Raw genomic sequence first — 15,721 nt, 5'->3', positions numbered from 1 at the left:
AATATGAATAAAAGAGCAGAGAAAAAAAAGCACGATGGATTTTTGTAAATAATACGCGTCCAATAAAACGGCTTCATTTGGGATAAATAAACATCTCCTATATTGCCTCATTTACCAATTCGCAGTATTGTTAGGGTCTCTCTCTCTCTCTCTCTCTCTCTCTCTCTCTCTCTCTCTCTTTCTATCTCTCTCTCTCTCTCTCTCTCTCTCTCTCAATAAATTAATTTGGCGAAAATCCGAAAATCAATTCTTTTCTTTCTGTTGGAACCCAGTGTGTTCTGTTCGGTTCGCTCTCTTTCGCTCACACACACAGCATGCACAGCACATGCGTACAGTTCGATACAAATGGGGTGACGTAAAAGGAATCATGTCTTGTCATTGGTCAGCGAGTATTCGCGCCTCTTCATATTTGTTCTGCTTCTACTTACTTTTTTGTTGGTCGAATGATAATAGGTAGAAGGTATCACATCGTGTGTGCGAGAGAAGAGAGAACGAAGAATAAGAAACGGCTGCCGCGAGACGCTAATCACATTAAGTATACAATTTCTGGTTTCTTCGCATTTCAAATTATTAACCCGAGAGTCACAAAATTTGGCCGAAGTGTTGTTCTTGTGTATGCCACCACATCGTTTCTTCTTATAATTTTTTTTAGCTCTGTTAGTGGTGTGTCTGAGACCGAATATGTGAGATTTACAATACAGTTAACACAGTGCATATAATATCTATATTTGATTGGATGTTCTTTTCCGTTGAGTGCATAAGAGACAGCGAAAAAAAGCACGCGATGAAGGAACGAGATGATTAGCAATTATCGCGAATGTTAATTTAATTCGTTGATTTTATTATGTGGCCATTTATATGAGAAACTTCTCTCGACAACTGTGTCGCTGTGTGTATTAATCGAGTGCATCCTTTTGAATGAGTGAAAGAACCGTAGATGAGAAAGAAAAAACTCGAGATGAAATATAACCACACACTTGATAGGGATGAATTCACGTGCTCTCATCGGCCACCTAATGTCACATTCACTGTCAAAACCAGTTGATGATTCCATTGAACCCAAATAAATGCCATTCTTGAAATTGCACCAATTGTTTTCTGGCAACTTTTTTTTTGTCTCTCTGTCATATAAATTTTTGCGATTTTTTTTCCTTTCTTTTTGGAAAAAACATTGTCATCATTTTTTTTTCATTCATAATCGGTTGAATTTTCTGTTGAAGAGTAAATTCGTAATGAGTTTTTTTGTTGAAAAAGAGTAATTTCTGTTTGAGGGCAAATTTTAATATTATCCTAGTTTTTCTATTTCGATATTTTCATTTGTTTTTCTTCTCAGAATTTCCGGTTTGCTTAAAATTGCCTGAAAAACAAGCGACCGATATGAAAAAAAAACCAATTAATTCCATTTCACTGTCGGAATGTATATGACAAACCCCCGCAAAAAGAACTGATCCAATTCAGTTATTGATATTGTGAATGTGATTACGATGATTCCATCGATTCCAAAACAGCTGCCTGAAATGGTTGACATTGATATGATATAAGAATCGCATTTCACATGAGTTTGGAATTCACATGCATCGAAAATAGCGAATAAACAGACGAGGCGAAATAAAAGAAGCGTGAATGACTTACGCTTTCTTCAAATGCTTGAATAAATATTTAGAATACGAGAGAGAGATAGAAAGAGAGAGAGAGAGAGAGAGAGAGAGAGAGTGAGAGAGAGAGTGAGAGAGTAAATTTCAGTATAATCACATTTTCTAAATAACAAGTCACGACAAGTGATATGGGCAATACAAAGTATTACGGTTTTGTGTGTTGGGTAATCAAACAGACAAGTAAAAACAAAAGACACAACAGCAGCAGCGACGGCGGCGGCGGCAACAGCCGAAGTAGTAGCACACATCGTGTTACACATCCATATAACAGGCAGGCAGAACGCACGATTCAATCGCACAAGAAGAGCAAAGAGACAAAAAAAAACAAAATAAAACCAAACCGAACAAAAAACAACCAACCGTATATACCCTGTTAGATAGATGAAAGATCAGAAGCTATACAAAAGCAAGCGAAAAGAAGAAAAAAATCGCACACAATACGTGAACTCGAAACAGCTCAACCAAAAGGTTTTCAGTCTGCTTTCAACTGTCGTGAGAAACGGGTATTGAGTGTGTGTTGTGTGTGTTTTGTCTGAGCCACCTTTGAAATTATGTGATGATCGATGTCAACGTAAAATTTTTCGTTGTTATTTGCCTGTAGAAATCATTTCGTTTTTCTTTCGATGCATTAGTTTGTGTGTTTGAATTGAATACGTGAAGGATATTTAATGTTTTTTTTTGTTGGTTAAATATTCAATCCGATCTTTTTGTGAGTCCAAACATTCAATGATCCTGTGATTTAACGCCAAATTCTTTCTTGTTCAGTTCGACGACGACGAACGGCAGCAATTCACACGCAAAAGAACTGATCGTACAAAAGTGTTCAACATTGCAATTGAAAACATATCGTGAAACGAAAAAGCAACCATTCATAGTTTAACCAAAAGAAGAAGGGAAAAAAATGAGGAAAAGTGCTAGCAATAATAAATGCTCATTCCAGCCGATAACATTGTAATCAATTAAGTAGACGATACGAAAAGGATAGTAAATCTGTGTGCTGTGCAGTATCGAAAAATTCGATTTGATTAAATACAAATTAATTGGTAAAGATCGTTTCGTTATTATTGAAATCATCGATTCGATTGCTATAATCGGTTGTTGAAAAAACAAACAACGAATTGAAATCTGAGTGGCGCAAAGAGAAATTAAAAAAAAAAAGTTCGTTGAAAATGAAACGTGATGGATCAGAGAAAAAAAGTGCGGTCGGCTCGATCGATGAGAATGTGCCACTGGAATCGGGCAATGGCAATCAGGAGGCGAGCACACCATCGCAAAATGGCACCGCCGATGCCGATGGTGATGTTGGGCTAAAGGCAAAAATGAGCCTTTTGAACGGTTGCACTGTCATCGTCGGATCAATCATAGGCTCGGGCATTTTCGTATCACCCACCGGCGTTTTGATGCACACCGGCAGTGTTAATATGGCGCTCATCGTATGGATAATTTCGGGCCTTTTCTCTATGGTAAGCATAATGAACATGAATTATTTCCTTTTCCACTTGAACCTTGACTTGATTTGGAGAAAAAAAAGAGCACAAAGTTGTTTCTCATTTGAGAAAAAGAATACAAAGTAAAATGGTCAACCAAATCCTTGATAATTGTTCAACGATTCCCTGATAAGAGACAGAAAAATGTTTGAAATCGCTTAGAAAAATGCGGGTAAAAGAAAGAAGACTCATGTAAACAACCGCACATAATAGCCAGTAATGATTTTGCACATTTGCCAATATCCCTGTGAGTCGAAGTCCATCGCAGAAACTAATGAAAACAAGCTGTTTCAGTTTCACCGTTCCTATGGAAAAATGTTTCCTATTCTATCATTGAAAGGCATGAAGTGTTTTTTTTTTGTCCGTTTCGACTTTGAATGTTTGCCCTTCGCCAAGTGCGAAAAAGGGAGCAAGAAAGGCAAGGAGAGAAGGAGAAAGAAAGAGACTCTCTCAGTTTGTTCACAGGGGATTAAAATTCCTTGAAACATCTGTCTAGCTCACGACAAAGGATTTGTCGGTTTTTTCTCAATCCCCTAGGCATTCATATTGTAATTAAGAATATTGTTTTGTCGCTGCACTCTTCTTGGAGATGGAGTGTTGTTTTTTTTCACTCAGTCGCTCGTTTTCATCGGCATATTGGCTTTGTGTTTTTCCACGTGCAACTAGCTAATGATTACTTTATTGAAAGTCTCAAGTGTACCGAAAGGCGTTTTTCTTCTACTTTTGAATGAGCAAAAAAAAACAACTAACTCAATGGCAAAATCAAGCGGACGCCATCCGTTCTGATTTTGATTGAGTATATAGATGTTATTTCGTTGATTCATATTTTTCGCTGAACAAATTATAATCCTCTATTAAAGTTGATAAGTGAACGAATTGGAGAGATAGCTGATTGTAATCATTATTCGCCTTTTAATTAGGTTGGAGCATACTGTTATGCAGAGTTGGGAACAATGATTCGCAAATCGGGAGCTGATTATGCCTACATTATGGAAACATTTGGCCCATTCATGGCATTCATTCGTTTGTGGATTGAATGTATGATTGTTCGGCCCTGTTCACAAGCAATTGTTGCGCTCACATTCAGTACATATGTCCTGAAGCCATTCTTTCCGGATTGTGCACCACCCGAAGATTCAGCCCGTCTATTGGCCGTCTGCTGTATCAGTAAGTACAACATGAAGCAAGTGAAGCAGAGATTTACCTCATAATATAATAGCATGATCAATACGCTGGAATCACGCAAAGAACACATTGATTTCAAGTGCAACCGTTTGTTTTCTTTTTATCTGCCACTCAAGCAATATAACTTAGGTAAACGATTTTGGTTTTGAATAGGCAAAAGAATGTTTTTTTTCCCGGCAGGTACTGTCGCATTAGCAAAATGCCATTGTACAACATTCGCTGAGATTTCCAATCATTCAATCTTTTTGGATTAAAACATCGAAAATGTTTTTGATTTCAAAAAGCAATGACTGATTAACAATCGGTGATTATCATATGCAGCACTGAGATGCTCTTTATTTTCGAAATGTGTGTTTGCGTTAATTCTGTCGTCAATTTGGTTTTGAGTGATAAGGAAATGACCAATATCATATTCGATGCTTATAACAATGTGTGCGTTTACTATCAAATTCATGAATATACAAACATTCTGGAAATTGAGTTTTCAGCACAATCAACCTAATATACAACAATTAACCCTTAATCGATAGCGACTTTCTGTTAGAGAGTGAACTGTTTATGAATGCAATAACGTGATTATTCAGCGTAGAAGATTCAGATGCGACACATTCTTGTAATTCATATTCTAAACTCCATAAATGCTTATTGAAACAAAAACGTTTGGTTATTCCATTTTCTACTAACTCTAAATGTGAAAACAATTTCGATATTTAAATTGAAATCGTCGAATCATTTCGAAATTTGAAATTCAAACTCGCCGCCTGACTGAATTTGCAAAACAAAAACCTAACTCGTACGGTGCACATTTTTGGGTTGAGCTCAAAATTTAAGTTGATAAATCCTCTAATTTATGATTTAAATGACATACAATGGTGACAGTACTAATGTAACTATTTGCAAGCTTAAAATAGTTGAATATTTATTCTACAAGGCTGTATTACGCAAATGACCCAACGAAAATATTATCGTTTGATTCATGGCAGAAAAAATCCAACAAACTTTCGTTTTAAATTCGAAATGCATCAAATTTCAAAAATTCTGCGAAACATTTCAACGGATGCGGTTTTATCGATTACTCGTGGGTGATAATACTTTTAGACTGAATGATTGTCTAACAAATGAACCGCCCTTTCCCAAGCATTTCGCCATTCGATATCAAATTACTTGGAATACTTAGTTGCATCACACATTCAAACACATTTGAATCAAATAGAAGAAATGATTCGACATCGCCTACTAATAGAAACTCGCTCACGAATAGAAATGCTTCAATACCAGTTAGAAAATGCGTTTTTTTTACACTCGAACACAATGAAAAAAAAAAATTATTTTCGAAATATATTATTATTTTAATATTTAAGTGATCGCCACTAATTCAGTGCAAATATTTGCAAAGTTGAGCAATTTATTTCAGTAAATATTGTGCAATTATTACGAAATTTGTCATCATCGATGGTTGAGAAGAGAAAAAAAAATACACACATTTCTCGATCGATCAGTTCATTCAGCTTCACTTGTTTAAACATCAATATCGTAACGGTATCGACCGAATGTGGCGCATTCAGCTGAAGCATACACGTATGCGATAATCAAACAGATAACAGAATCTTGAGTGATCCAAGTTAAACCTTATTTATCGGAGATGTACATTTTATGGCTTAAAAATAAATAAATAATCGTTTTCGTAATCCATGAAAAAAAATGCTTGAACTTGATTTGCGAAAAGAGATATTCAACAAATCGATTGAACAACGACTTTGACATATTAAATAATGTCATCAATATGAGGCTACACAAGAGTCTTAAGTCAATCCAATTGGCAATTGAAATGAAAATAGAAATTAAACATGTTATTTGTTGGAAATGGAATTGAATCAGTGTCATTTTGAGTGTAATGGTAGAAGCATCCAATTTTTAGGCATTTGTCTTTTTGATCACAATGTTGCATGTGAAGCTTTAATCTTTCTATCAAAAATATCAAATGATCGTCGAATGATCATTACATTTTTTTTAAAAGCAAGTAAGCAACGAGTAGGCAAGTGTAAGATTAGTCTCGATCTATAGATGAATTTAGATGTTCTTATAAGATCATTCTCTAAACACAGCCTTATTAATTGTGAGTGATGTCACAGCGTATTAAACGTGTCAAGTAAACATGGGTATAATTGTAAGTAAATCTGTGATTCCATTGATATTAATGCAAAAAAAAATCTGTTTGTATCTATTTCGTTTCAGTGGTTTTGACATTTGTCAATTGTTGGGATGTAAAATGGGCAACAAATGTGCAGGATATATTCACGTACGCCAAACTGTTTGCACTGTTTTTGATCATCGGTTTCGGTGGCTATCTTCTATGTCAGGGTAAGAATACACATAATAAAATTGATACCATTTATCCGACAACTTAATCTGTTGGTGGTTTGGTTAAATTGAATTGAGCAACAACGCAAAATTATCGTAACGCAAACATTCTGCAAATCAGCAATACACGCACGCACATCACATATTGTGCGCATCGAAATGCGACTCAAACAACTTGAGCAGCACCGAGAGAGAGAAGAAAAAAAAACGCCACTATTTGCTATTGAAGTTAATCACGGTAATTTATTTTCAATAAGCAGCTAGACACAGAAGATGAAGACGAACAGAATGGATTAAATTAGCACTTCCGCTTGATAAGATGAGAAGAGTAAACAGCGAAACTCATATTACGAATTTGACACGAAAGAAAGAAGAAAGAAAGAATAACAGAGAGAGAGAGAGATAGATGAGTTTGTGTGCGTGCTCGTAGATTAATCGGAGACTCGAAGACTCGAATTCATGGCAATAACGACCTTTTCAACGCGAAAAAGGCTTGTTAAAATTGATTATTATCAATTTTAGTCGAGTGTAAAGACGAAACCACAAAGTCGCTTAGCGCGCTTAACTCATATGTGGGGGCGATACGCAATGATTCATCAGTATTACCATAGTTTCTTACATATTCTTCGTTCGAAATGAAATCAAAGTCTTTTCAATGGATTTACTCCTTAAGCATCGCCGATTTTAATTAGTATTTAACATTCTTAGCGAAAGAATAAAAAAAAACTTATCCATATTTTATACTCGTTTGGTAGGCAACGTAAAATACTTTACATTCGACAATACAAAGACCGAAGTTACGTCGCTGGCGCTATCGTTCTACTCCGGCCTCTTTGCATACAATGGATGGTAAGCCAAGCATGGAATCCAATCCATGAATCATTTATAATTAACTCGCTCAATTTTCTCTCTCAAACATACATCATTTATAATTTATAATTTACTCTCTCTCTCTCTCTCTCTCTCTCTCTCTCTCTCTCTCTCTCTCTCTCTCTCTCTCTCTCTCTCTCTCTTTCCGTCGTTGTGCCTTGTTTCCATCCGACAACACAGGAATTATTTGAACTTCATTATCGAAGAACTGATCGATCCAGTGAAAAATTTACCTCGTGCCATCGCTATATCATGTACCTTAGTGACCATTGTTTATGTGCTAGCCAATGTGTCTTTCTACACCATTTTATCGCCGGATGAAGTGCTCGGTTCGAGTGCCGTGGCGGTTACATTTGCTGAACGCGCATTCGGAATGTTTGCTTGGACGATCCCAGGTATTTTTTATTTATTTTTTTCAGGTTTTAAATTATAAATTTAAGAAAAAAAGAAAATACAAGATAAACGCAAATACACAGAATGCAATTAAAACATTCTCTAATCATCAGCGAACATGTGTTGTCGATCAACAAGTAATTACATATAAATTGACATTATCTCGTGTGCGGAAAAGGAGGCACAGTGACGATCAATAATACGGCTATCATCAATTAAATTTCTCTTTTTTTTTCTCACTACATTTCCATTCTCACTCCATTAAGAGAGACATTCTCCATTATATGTCAAATGAAAATTCAATAGAGATGCTGGTATAAATCAATCGAGTTTTGATTTATTTGCTCACTTAATTCGAATAACGACATTAAACAAACTATTTCGATGCAACTCTCTTGTCTCATTCGTCGTTATTCATGATTGAGAATATTCTTCGAGAAGAGCATCTTGCAACAGAATGCAGACTAAATGGAAAAAGATAAAGAATGCAGTTGAGAGCAAATGCATTTTAGTTGTCAGAGTGAATGACAGAGACTGATAGGGGGATGCTACTTCCACTGACAGGAATTGTTTTTTTCTTTACATTTTGCAACGAACTAGATTAATTCTAATCAAAACAACCGTTTGAGATGATCGTTTCGAAAATTCTGAACCAAAATGAATAGTTGATTTGCGATTAAATCCAATATTTCAACATGTTTGTCCACATTTGGTTTCCTTCTACTAAATGAATGGCCAAAATAGTTCACTGTCCTCAGTCAGTGATATCGATGGTAGCTCTCTTGATCATCCGCACATTTCCTGAATTACGGCCATAAAACAACAATTGAGCACACGCAAAAAGCGTTATCTACCCTTGACATTTACACTATGATAACACTGTTATTTTAATAATAATTGCCGATATTTATTTTCATTTGTAATTCCTGTAGTATTTGTCGCATTGTCAACGTTCGGTGCAGTGAATGGCATTTTATTGACATCATCAAGACTGTTTTATGCTGGTGCATGCGAAGGTCAAATGCCCGAGATCCTGACAATGATCCAAATACAACGTTTTACACCGACACCGGCTGTTCTTGCCATGGCACTGCTATCGATGCTTTATCTCACCGTTTCCGATATATTTGCATTGATCAACTATGTTGGATTTGCCACTTGGGTAAGACGCATTTCAAATCGAAATTGTGACAATCATTTTGTTTTTTATTCGGTGTTCTTATATTGCAGTTTTTTTTCATTCTCTTTTCAATGTAGTTGAGTATTGGTGCGGCTGTTTTGTGCTTGCCATGGTTGCGATGGGCTCAACCGAATCTGCCACGACCGATCAAAGTTAATTTGGCATTCCCAATATTCTACTTGATTGCAACTGCATTTGTAACCATTGTTCCAATGATTGCAAGCCCCGTTGAGACTGGATATGGTTTACTCATGATTTTGTCTAGCATCCCCGTTTACTTGGTGTTCATCGCTTGGAAAAACAAACCAAAGTGGTTCCAGAACGGAATGAGTGAGTACAATTTTTTTTCAATGCTTGGAGAATTTAACGCTTCTTTTTCTTCATTATTATTTTAATTCTATCTTTCAAATGAATTTTTATTTAAATGAAATACTCCCCATTTTTAAACGCCGTTTTAAACGTGAGATACATTAATGCTTTTAGGTGGATTAACGCAAACGCTACAAAAAATGATGTTGGTTGTTCGCCCGAAAATGAATCAAGCGAAGGTTTTTGTTCAGTTTGTTTTTCCTTTATATTTTATTTTGCACTTCTATCTTTAACACCTATTCTATCAATGACTTTCATTCTGATATTACATATATATTGCACGTGTTTTCGTAAGAACGTGACGGCACATTCACGTGCACTGATCTCATAGTGATAATATAATATATAGTATGCACGAATTTAGCACGAATTAACTTCATACTTACGATATTTTATCCAATTTTAACATTCCTTGAGAAGTTCTTATTCAAAGAAAAAAAAAACGTTTTTCTGCCATTTTTTTTAAATTATTCCAATGAATTTTATTATATTTTCATAATGTTCAACCACTGTTAACATGTGGAAGAAACAGATTTTTCGTTCTTTGATAGTCAATAATAAAGTCAAGTATAAAGTGATCAATCTTTAATATGAATAGTTAGCAGATTCGCTTTTTCCTAAAGTTCTTTTGCGACTCTTGTGTTTTTCTCCCAATCAACGATAAGTCTTTCAATTCGAATCGATTATTTCGTCAATTATTCTGATCATTTTAAAGTCGTAAATACTTTTAAGTGCATTCAGTGCTAATTAATTTCAAAAAATGGTCTTAAGATAAAAACTCTTTGGAATGACTAAGAGTATAGGTTTTAGTTCAACATCCGAATAATATATGAACCGTCGAGAATAAGAGCCAGCCACTTGGCTTCTAGCGATCTGATTCGAAAATCAGATCTTGAATATCTTCATCAAAAAGTAGCAAATAACGTCGCATGAAAAATAGAGTAACCTTGTAAATTGATTTTGATCCTAAAAATGTACATATAGGTATATGGACTGGTAAATTGTTCAAGAGCACAGATGAGTCATTATGCAGGGTATAAAAAAGCAAGCAGTAGCAGCAGCTCCGACAATACGATAGCGTCCTTTATACACAAATACGAGCCATTTATTTAGTATTTATTGCAGGGCCAGTATTTATTACAAATCATCTGAGAGCGCTAGCGTCCAAAGAGCGCCACAATTCGGGAGCCCACGAACAAGTTTTTTCGGTAAAACATACAACAATTGCCTATTCGTGAGCTTCCAAATTATTGCGCTCTTTGGATGCTTGTGCCCTATTTTAATTGTTTGCATATAGCACTGGAACGCCTTTTTTGCTCGTTTGATTATGAAAATTTGCTGAAAAATTTTCTTTTCTACATGGGCGCTCTCGCTCAGAGACTTTGCTATCCTGACACGAAGCTGTGTAATGAACAATGCAGGCCCAGAAATTGAAATAAAAGATCATTTCTAGTGCACATAGAAAATTTGCACAAGAGGAGTGAAAAAAGGCACCGCAGATGACTCCTATGTGATAACAAACATCAGATTCTCAGTAATGTGGTCATAAATCAGTAATTTAATTTGAATAGAAATAAGGAGTAATTGTATTCACCAAAATAGAGAAATACTCTATGTATTTTGTTGACGATTGTAGCAAAGTATATCAATAGCGCCGCATTCTATAGTAGTCATAACTGTAAACAGTATACACTGTGACCGATATAGGAGTTCGTGTGTTATTTTTAGTTCAACTTCTTACTATATGCGGCGCTGGAGTCAAGTGTCAAAAAATTATTCGTCCAGCTAACAGGCATTGAACATTGCTATAGCATATGTGCTAGGTAGTTCTGTTACGGCCAATTTATGTTGTTCGGGATAAATTTAATCCGAGGGGTAAAATGGATTGTCGTCAGAAGACCAAATTTTTCGATAAAATTTATACTTATCACATAGGAAATTGATGCTTAACTCCATTCAAAATAAAGTATTTCAAATATTTTTTCAAACCAAGATATTTGAAAAAAAAACTATCCCGAGGGATAAAAATCCGAGAGGTAACAAAAAATGTATGACCCAAAAATACAATATTTGCACTGAAACTTCAATTTGTTGCTTAAATTCGCTGCTTTTTCTTCATAAATTTTGATATTAAAAACATTTTGAATCAATTTTTGATTAAAATAAAAATCACGCTTCATCACCTTGTTATAAAATTTACCACGAGCTGGAACTCTTGGTAAAAATCCAAGGGGTAAAAAAATGTAAAAATTATTTTAATCGAAAACTGATTCGAAATGTCATTATTATCAGAATTTATGACGAGAAAGCGGAGAATTTAAGCAAAAAATTGAATTTTCGGTGCAAATATTGTATTTTTCGGTCATACATTTTTTGTTACCTCTCGGATTTTTACCCTTCGGGATAATTTTTTTTTTCAAATGTCTTGGTGTGAAAAAATATTTGAAATACTTTTAACATTATTAATAGCCGGAATGGAGTTTAGCATCAATTTCTCATCGAGAAATCATTTATCGAAAAATTTGGTCTTCTGACGAAAATCCATTTTACACCTCGGATTAAATTTATTCTAAACAACATAAATTGGCCGTTATTTACCAATAGCAACCAGGAAGTAATAAATAAATTTCAATCATAAAAACTCACAGCTGAACCGTGTAAAGTCAAAAATGCTAAGTTCAGCCTCTTGTTCTCGACAGTTTACATATTTATCTATTCTATCACATGATGAGATTTGATTGTAGGTTTTGCACATGGTTTTGCTTTTCAATTTCAAATATTAGATTAGTTTCAATAAATTGAATAGCAATTAGTTTCTAATAGCTTTATCAATAGTTTTTAGACAAAGTTGAACAGCTTGAATCGAAACCAAAACCTTAGCCAACAATCTAGAATTTCTAGACTAGAAATCGGTCAAAAATACACGGTCACAGAATTTTTATCGAAATTCGAGTCACTCTCTTTGCTATGTGAAGTTTGTGCACACACTTATAATCTCGCATTGATTGTATACAGAAAACGAAGTGTGAAATTGTGGGGCGACGTAGATTTCGTGCGGCAAAATTCAGTACTTATTGGTGTGATTGAGCTGTAAATAGCCGTAAGTGATTTCGACATATTGTGAAATACCACGAAATCACACCAATTAGTACTGAATTTTGCCGTACGAAATCCACGGCGCTCTACAATAGTTCAAAATTTGACAATAAACGGGTGAGTTTGTGTTATTCGAATAATTGTTACCTGTTTGTATACTGAAGCACAGTAGTTAAGAAAGGATCAAGTTTTTTCGCCAGTACTATTCGAAAAAAAAGCGCGATACCTCTTCGTCGAAGCACTTGCAAATGAGAATATGATTAGCACATAGCATTAGCACCACATGTTTATTTCTGTTTTGTTTATGTGTGCGGAAATGATCTTCTTCAAAAAGATCACGGATCTGGTTGAATGAATTAAAATAGTGCATAAGTGGTGTAATCTGTAGTCAAAATTCTGTCAAAATTATGAGAGGCTCGTTCATCTGAAATCGTAGCAAACTGATGATTAAATTTAGAAACCAATCAATAATCAAATCAGATCAAATTTAAATGATAACGAACCTCTTATAATCAGATAGCGCCATGTGACAAATGCCTGTTCTGGTATTCGTTCGTTTGCAATATAACTCACTAATCGGTATTCATATATCTATTTACAGTAAGCTTAACGAGATGTCTTCAAAAGTTGATGATGGTTGTTGGAAAGATAAAACCGGCTCAGGTTTAAATTTCCGTCTGCCGAACGAAACAGTAATATCGACCGGTACATCGTTATAATTGCAATTTTTACACCAATTTTCATGGGGATGGCAACAGCGTCATCAATCACCATCACCACCACCACGGCAACAACACAAAATCTCATTAGGCTACTATCATACCATTTACTGCGTAACTACATAATTGTGAACTGTTATCCAAAAGACAAGGCAAAAAAGCAACTTGAACCCTAATTCATTCCGTTTGATTTTCTCATGGGAGACGATTTTGTTCCTGGACAGCAACTAACGCATTTCCATTAATTTACAGTGTGATTTAGTTAAAAAAAAAAAACAAAACAAAACCAAACATAACAAAACAAAAAGACGATTAAAAACAAGCGATTAAAGTTTAAGTTCTGTTTAAGTTGATACATACACATCAGACAACAAAACAAAAAGAAGCATTTATATCACAACAATAACAACATTCTATGACGTAATGGATAAATATTTTGAGCTTGTTGATAAAAGCACAACGAATAGTTTCAACAGCCATAGCTTTAGTGAAAAGTTCAAAATATTTTATTTTGATCATTTTTAAGGAATGAATTGATTTTTAATGAAATTTGGTTGTTTTAAATCTCCCTCCCCCCACATATATACACACACCCACATTCCCACGACCCCATACACTTACACACACACTCAAAATTAACAAGCCAATATTAAAATTAATTGTTATTCGTTTTGATGAAAATGTCCCATCGTAGTTTATCATTGAAAACAAATGCATTCTATGTAAATTATTATATACAAGACGATAAATAAAGCACTAAGATAGAGAGAACAGATTGAGATTTTCTCTCAACGCACACATCTGCAGTATATATTCAAATATATAAATGAAAAAAACAAATGATACGAGATGTTATTTGACAATAATAATTTTAAGCATTTTTGACGTTATTTTAAACAAAAAAAGCACATACAAACAGGAACTTTATTTCAATGTTGATTTTAAGCAGAAAAAACCAATTATAGAACGGTAAAAATGGACGGCATGAGGCCATAAAATTATTCTATGTATGTAAGATAATAAATAGAGAGAGGGGCCTAAAAATTCACTGCAAAATTTAAAAAACAAATTAAATCAAAAAAAAACTGCAAAATAGATGATTGAAATGGCTTATTCTAAATGTGTCCAAGTTCCATTGTATGTACGACAATTAAATTCTCTGAAATAAAGCTAAAAGCATTTGAAGCAAAATCGATTGTTATGCGTATTTGAAATTTCATTTTTCCTTTAATTTTTCTTTTTATCTTCATCTTTTGCGTCGTTATCCGATGAATAGTCAAAATGCGGGTTGAATTTTTAATGACTCACATCGTTTATCGGTTTTACAAGAAACTCCTAACGATTTCATTTTGTTCGCTTCGCATTCTTGAGAACATTTTTGAGCATCAACGAAAGATTTTTTTTTATTCTTGTTCTGGTGACGCAAAATATAGTCAATCATCGCCGATTTATTTATCAGTTCATGCGTCAATTGTATTACATTATCATAAAATGGTAAAACCGATGACCTATTACAAATTCCACTTGAATCAAACCAGTTGGAAACCGAATCGAACATAAAACACACGCTGAAACAACAACAAAAAAAAACATATAAATGTTATTAAAATGACCAAATAGAAACATAAATTCACAGCCAAATAATCAAATAAAGTATACCAAACGTTTCATTTAAATGTTCAAACTTCATTCATGACACATTTAAATTTGATAAAAATTCTTTCGGTCTGACATTTTGGATTATTTTCTGACAAAAATGTCTCTTGTTTTTTTGGAAATATTTCTCTCCAAAGTAGAACATTTGTCGACAGAATTTGCTTTTTTTTTGATTTTTTAAGCAAACATTCTTAGATATATTTCAGCCCAATTTAGTTCATTTTCTTCACAGAATTGAATTTTTTCTGACAAAAGGTAATATTTTTCCGATTATTTTTCGGCAAAAAAATATACCAAATTTAGTTAGTTTTTATAGCCAAAAAAGAAATTTTTCTGACCGTTTCGGGAAAAAAATATTACGTTTTAGATTTATCCGATGAAAAATCGAACGAAAAAGACAAACAACACAAAATACCAACAGAGATGCTGAAAAAACGACATTTGACGTTTTGGGCTCCAACAGTATTGCCAATTTTTTATTAATTCGGTTTTGTGTGCACTCACATAACCAATCTCACTGACGAAATTAAAGAATTCGGGCATGTATGTGCGTATGTGTGTGTGTGTGTGTGTGAGTGCGAGAGACATCGAAATTCCGCACACCATTTTTGTGTTGCGTGCGAATGTATTCAACGTCAGAGATGACGAAAATATTCGTTGTTTCGAAAAGAAAAAAAAGCGAAGACAAAAATGCCGCCATAGTCCAATGCACTGACATATGCAAATCATTTTAACGTAGACATGTTAACG

The 15,721-nt window shown here is 34.4% G+C and overlaps 1 protein-coding gene and 1 long non-coding RNA gene across 8 annotated transcripts; one reads left to right on the top strand and one right to left on the bottom strand.

The window, feature by feature from the left end:
- Positions 1-378: 378 nt before the first annotated feature.
- On the top strand, positions 379-14,506 carry LOC129575375 (large neutral amino acids transporter small subunit 1). 7 transcript variants are annotated; one of them, XM_055458900.1, is made up of 10 exons: positions 379-535; positions 2,421-3,118; positions 4,063-4,309; positions 6,563-6,688; positions 7,444-7,537; positions 7,739-7,953; positions 8,884-9,113; positions 9,209-9,461; positions 9,615-9,679; positions 13,198-14,506. In XM_055458900.1, exons 2-10 carry the CDS (start codon positions 2,825-2,827, stop codon positions 13,198-13,200), a joined length of 1,527 nt encoding a protein of 508 aa, XP_055314875.1. In that variant the 5' UTR covers positions 379-535; positions 2,421-2,824; the 3' UTR covers positions 13,201-14,506. The 7 variants fall into 7 exon arrangements, with proteins under 7 accessions (XP_055314875.1, XP_055314879.1, XP_055314876.1 ...); XM_055458901.1 differs by having other exon boundaries at positions 440-613; XM_055458907.1 differs by lacking the exon at positions 379-535 and adding an exon at positions 582-683.
- Positions 11,914-15,357, bottom strand: LOC129575383 (uncharacterized). Its single transcript, XR_008688793.1, has 3 exons — positions 14,975-15,357; positions 13,100-14,883; positions 11,914-13,020 (listed from the first exon to the last, which is right to left on the bottom strand). It is a non-coding gene; the product is annotated as an uncharacterized LOC129575383 (long non-coding RNA).
- Positions 15,358-15,721: the final 364 nt, after the last annotated feature.

The sequence above is a fragment of the Sitodiplosis mosellana genome, unplaced genomic scaffold (assembly GCF_009176505.1).
Source record: "Sitodiplosis mosellana isolate CC-2019 unplaced genomic scaffold, AAFC_SMos_1.0 Smas_scaffold_6166, whole genome shotgun sequence".
NCBI classification, from domain to species: Eukaryota; Metazoa; Arthropoda; class Insecta; order Diptera; family Cecidomyiidae; genus Sitodiplosis; species Sitodiplosis mosellana.
The sequence above is the reverse complement of the archived record's forward strand: the minus strand, read 5'-3'. Positions and strand labels throughout refer to the sequence as shown.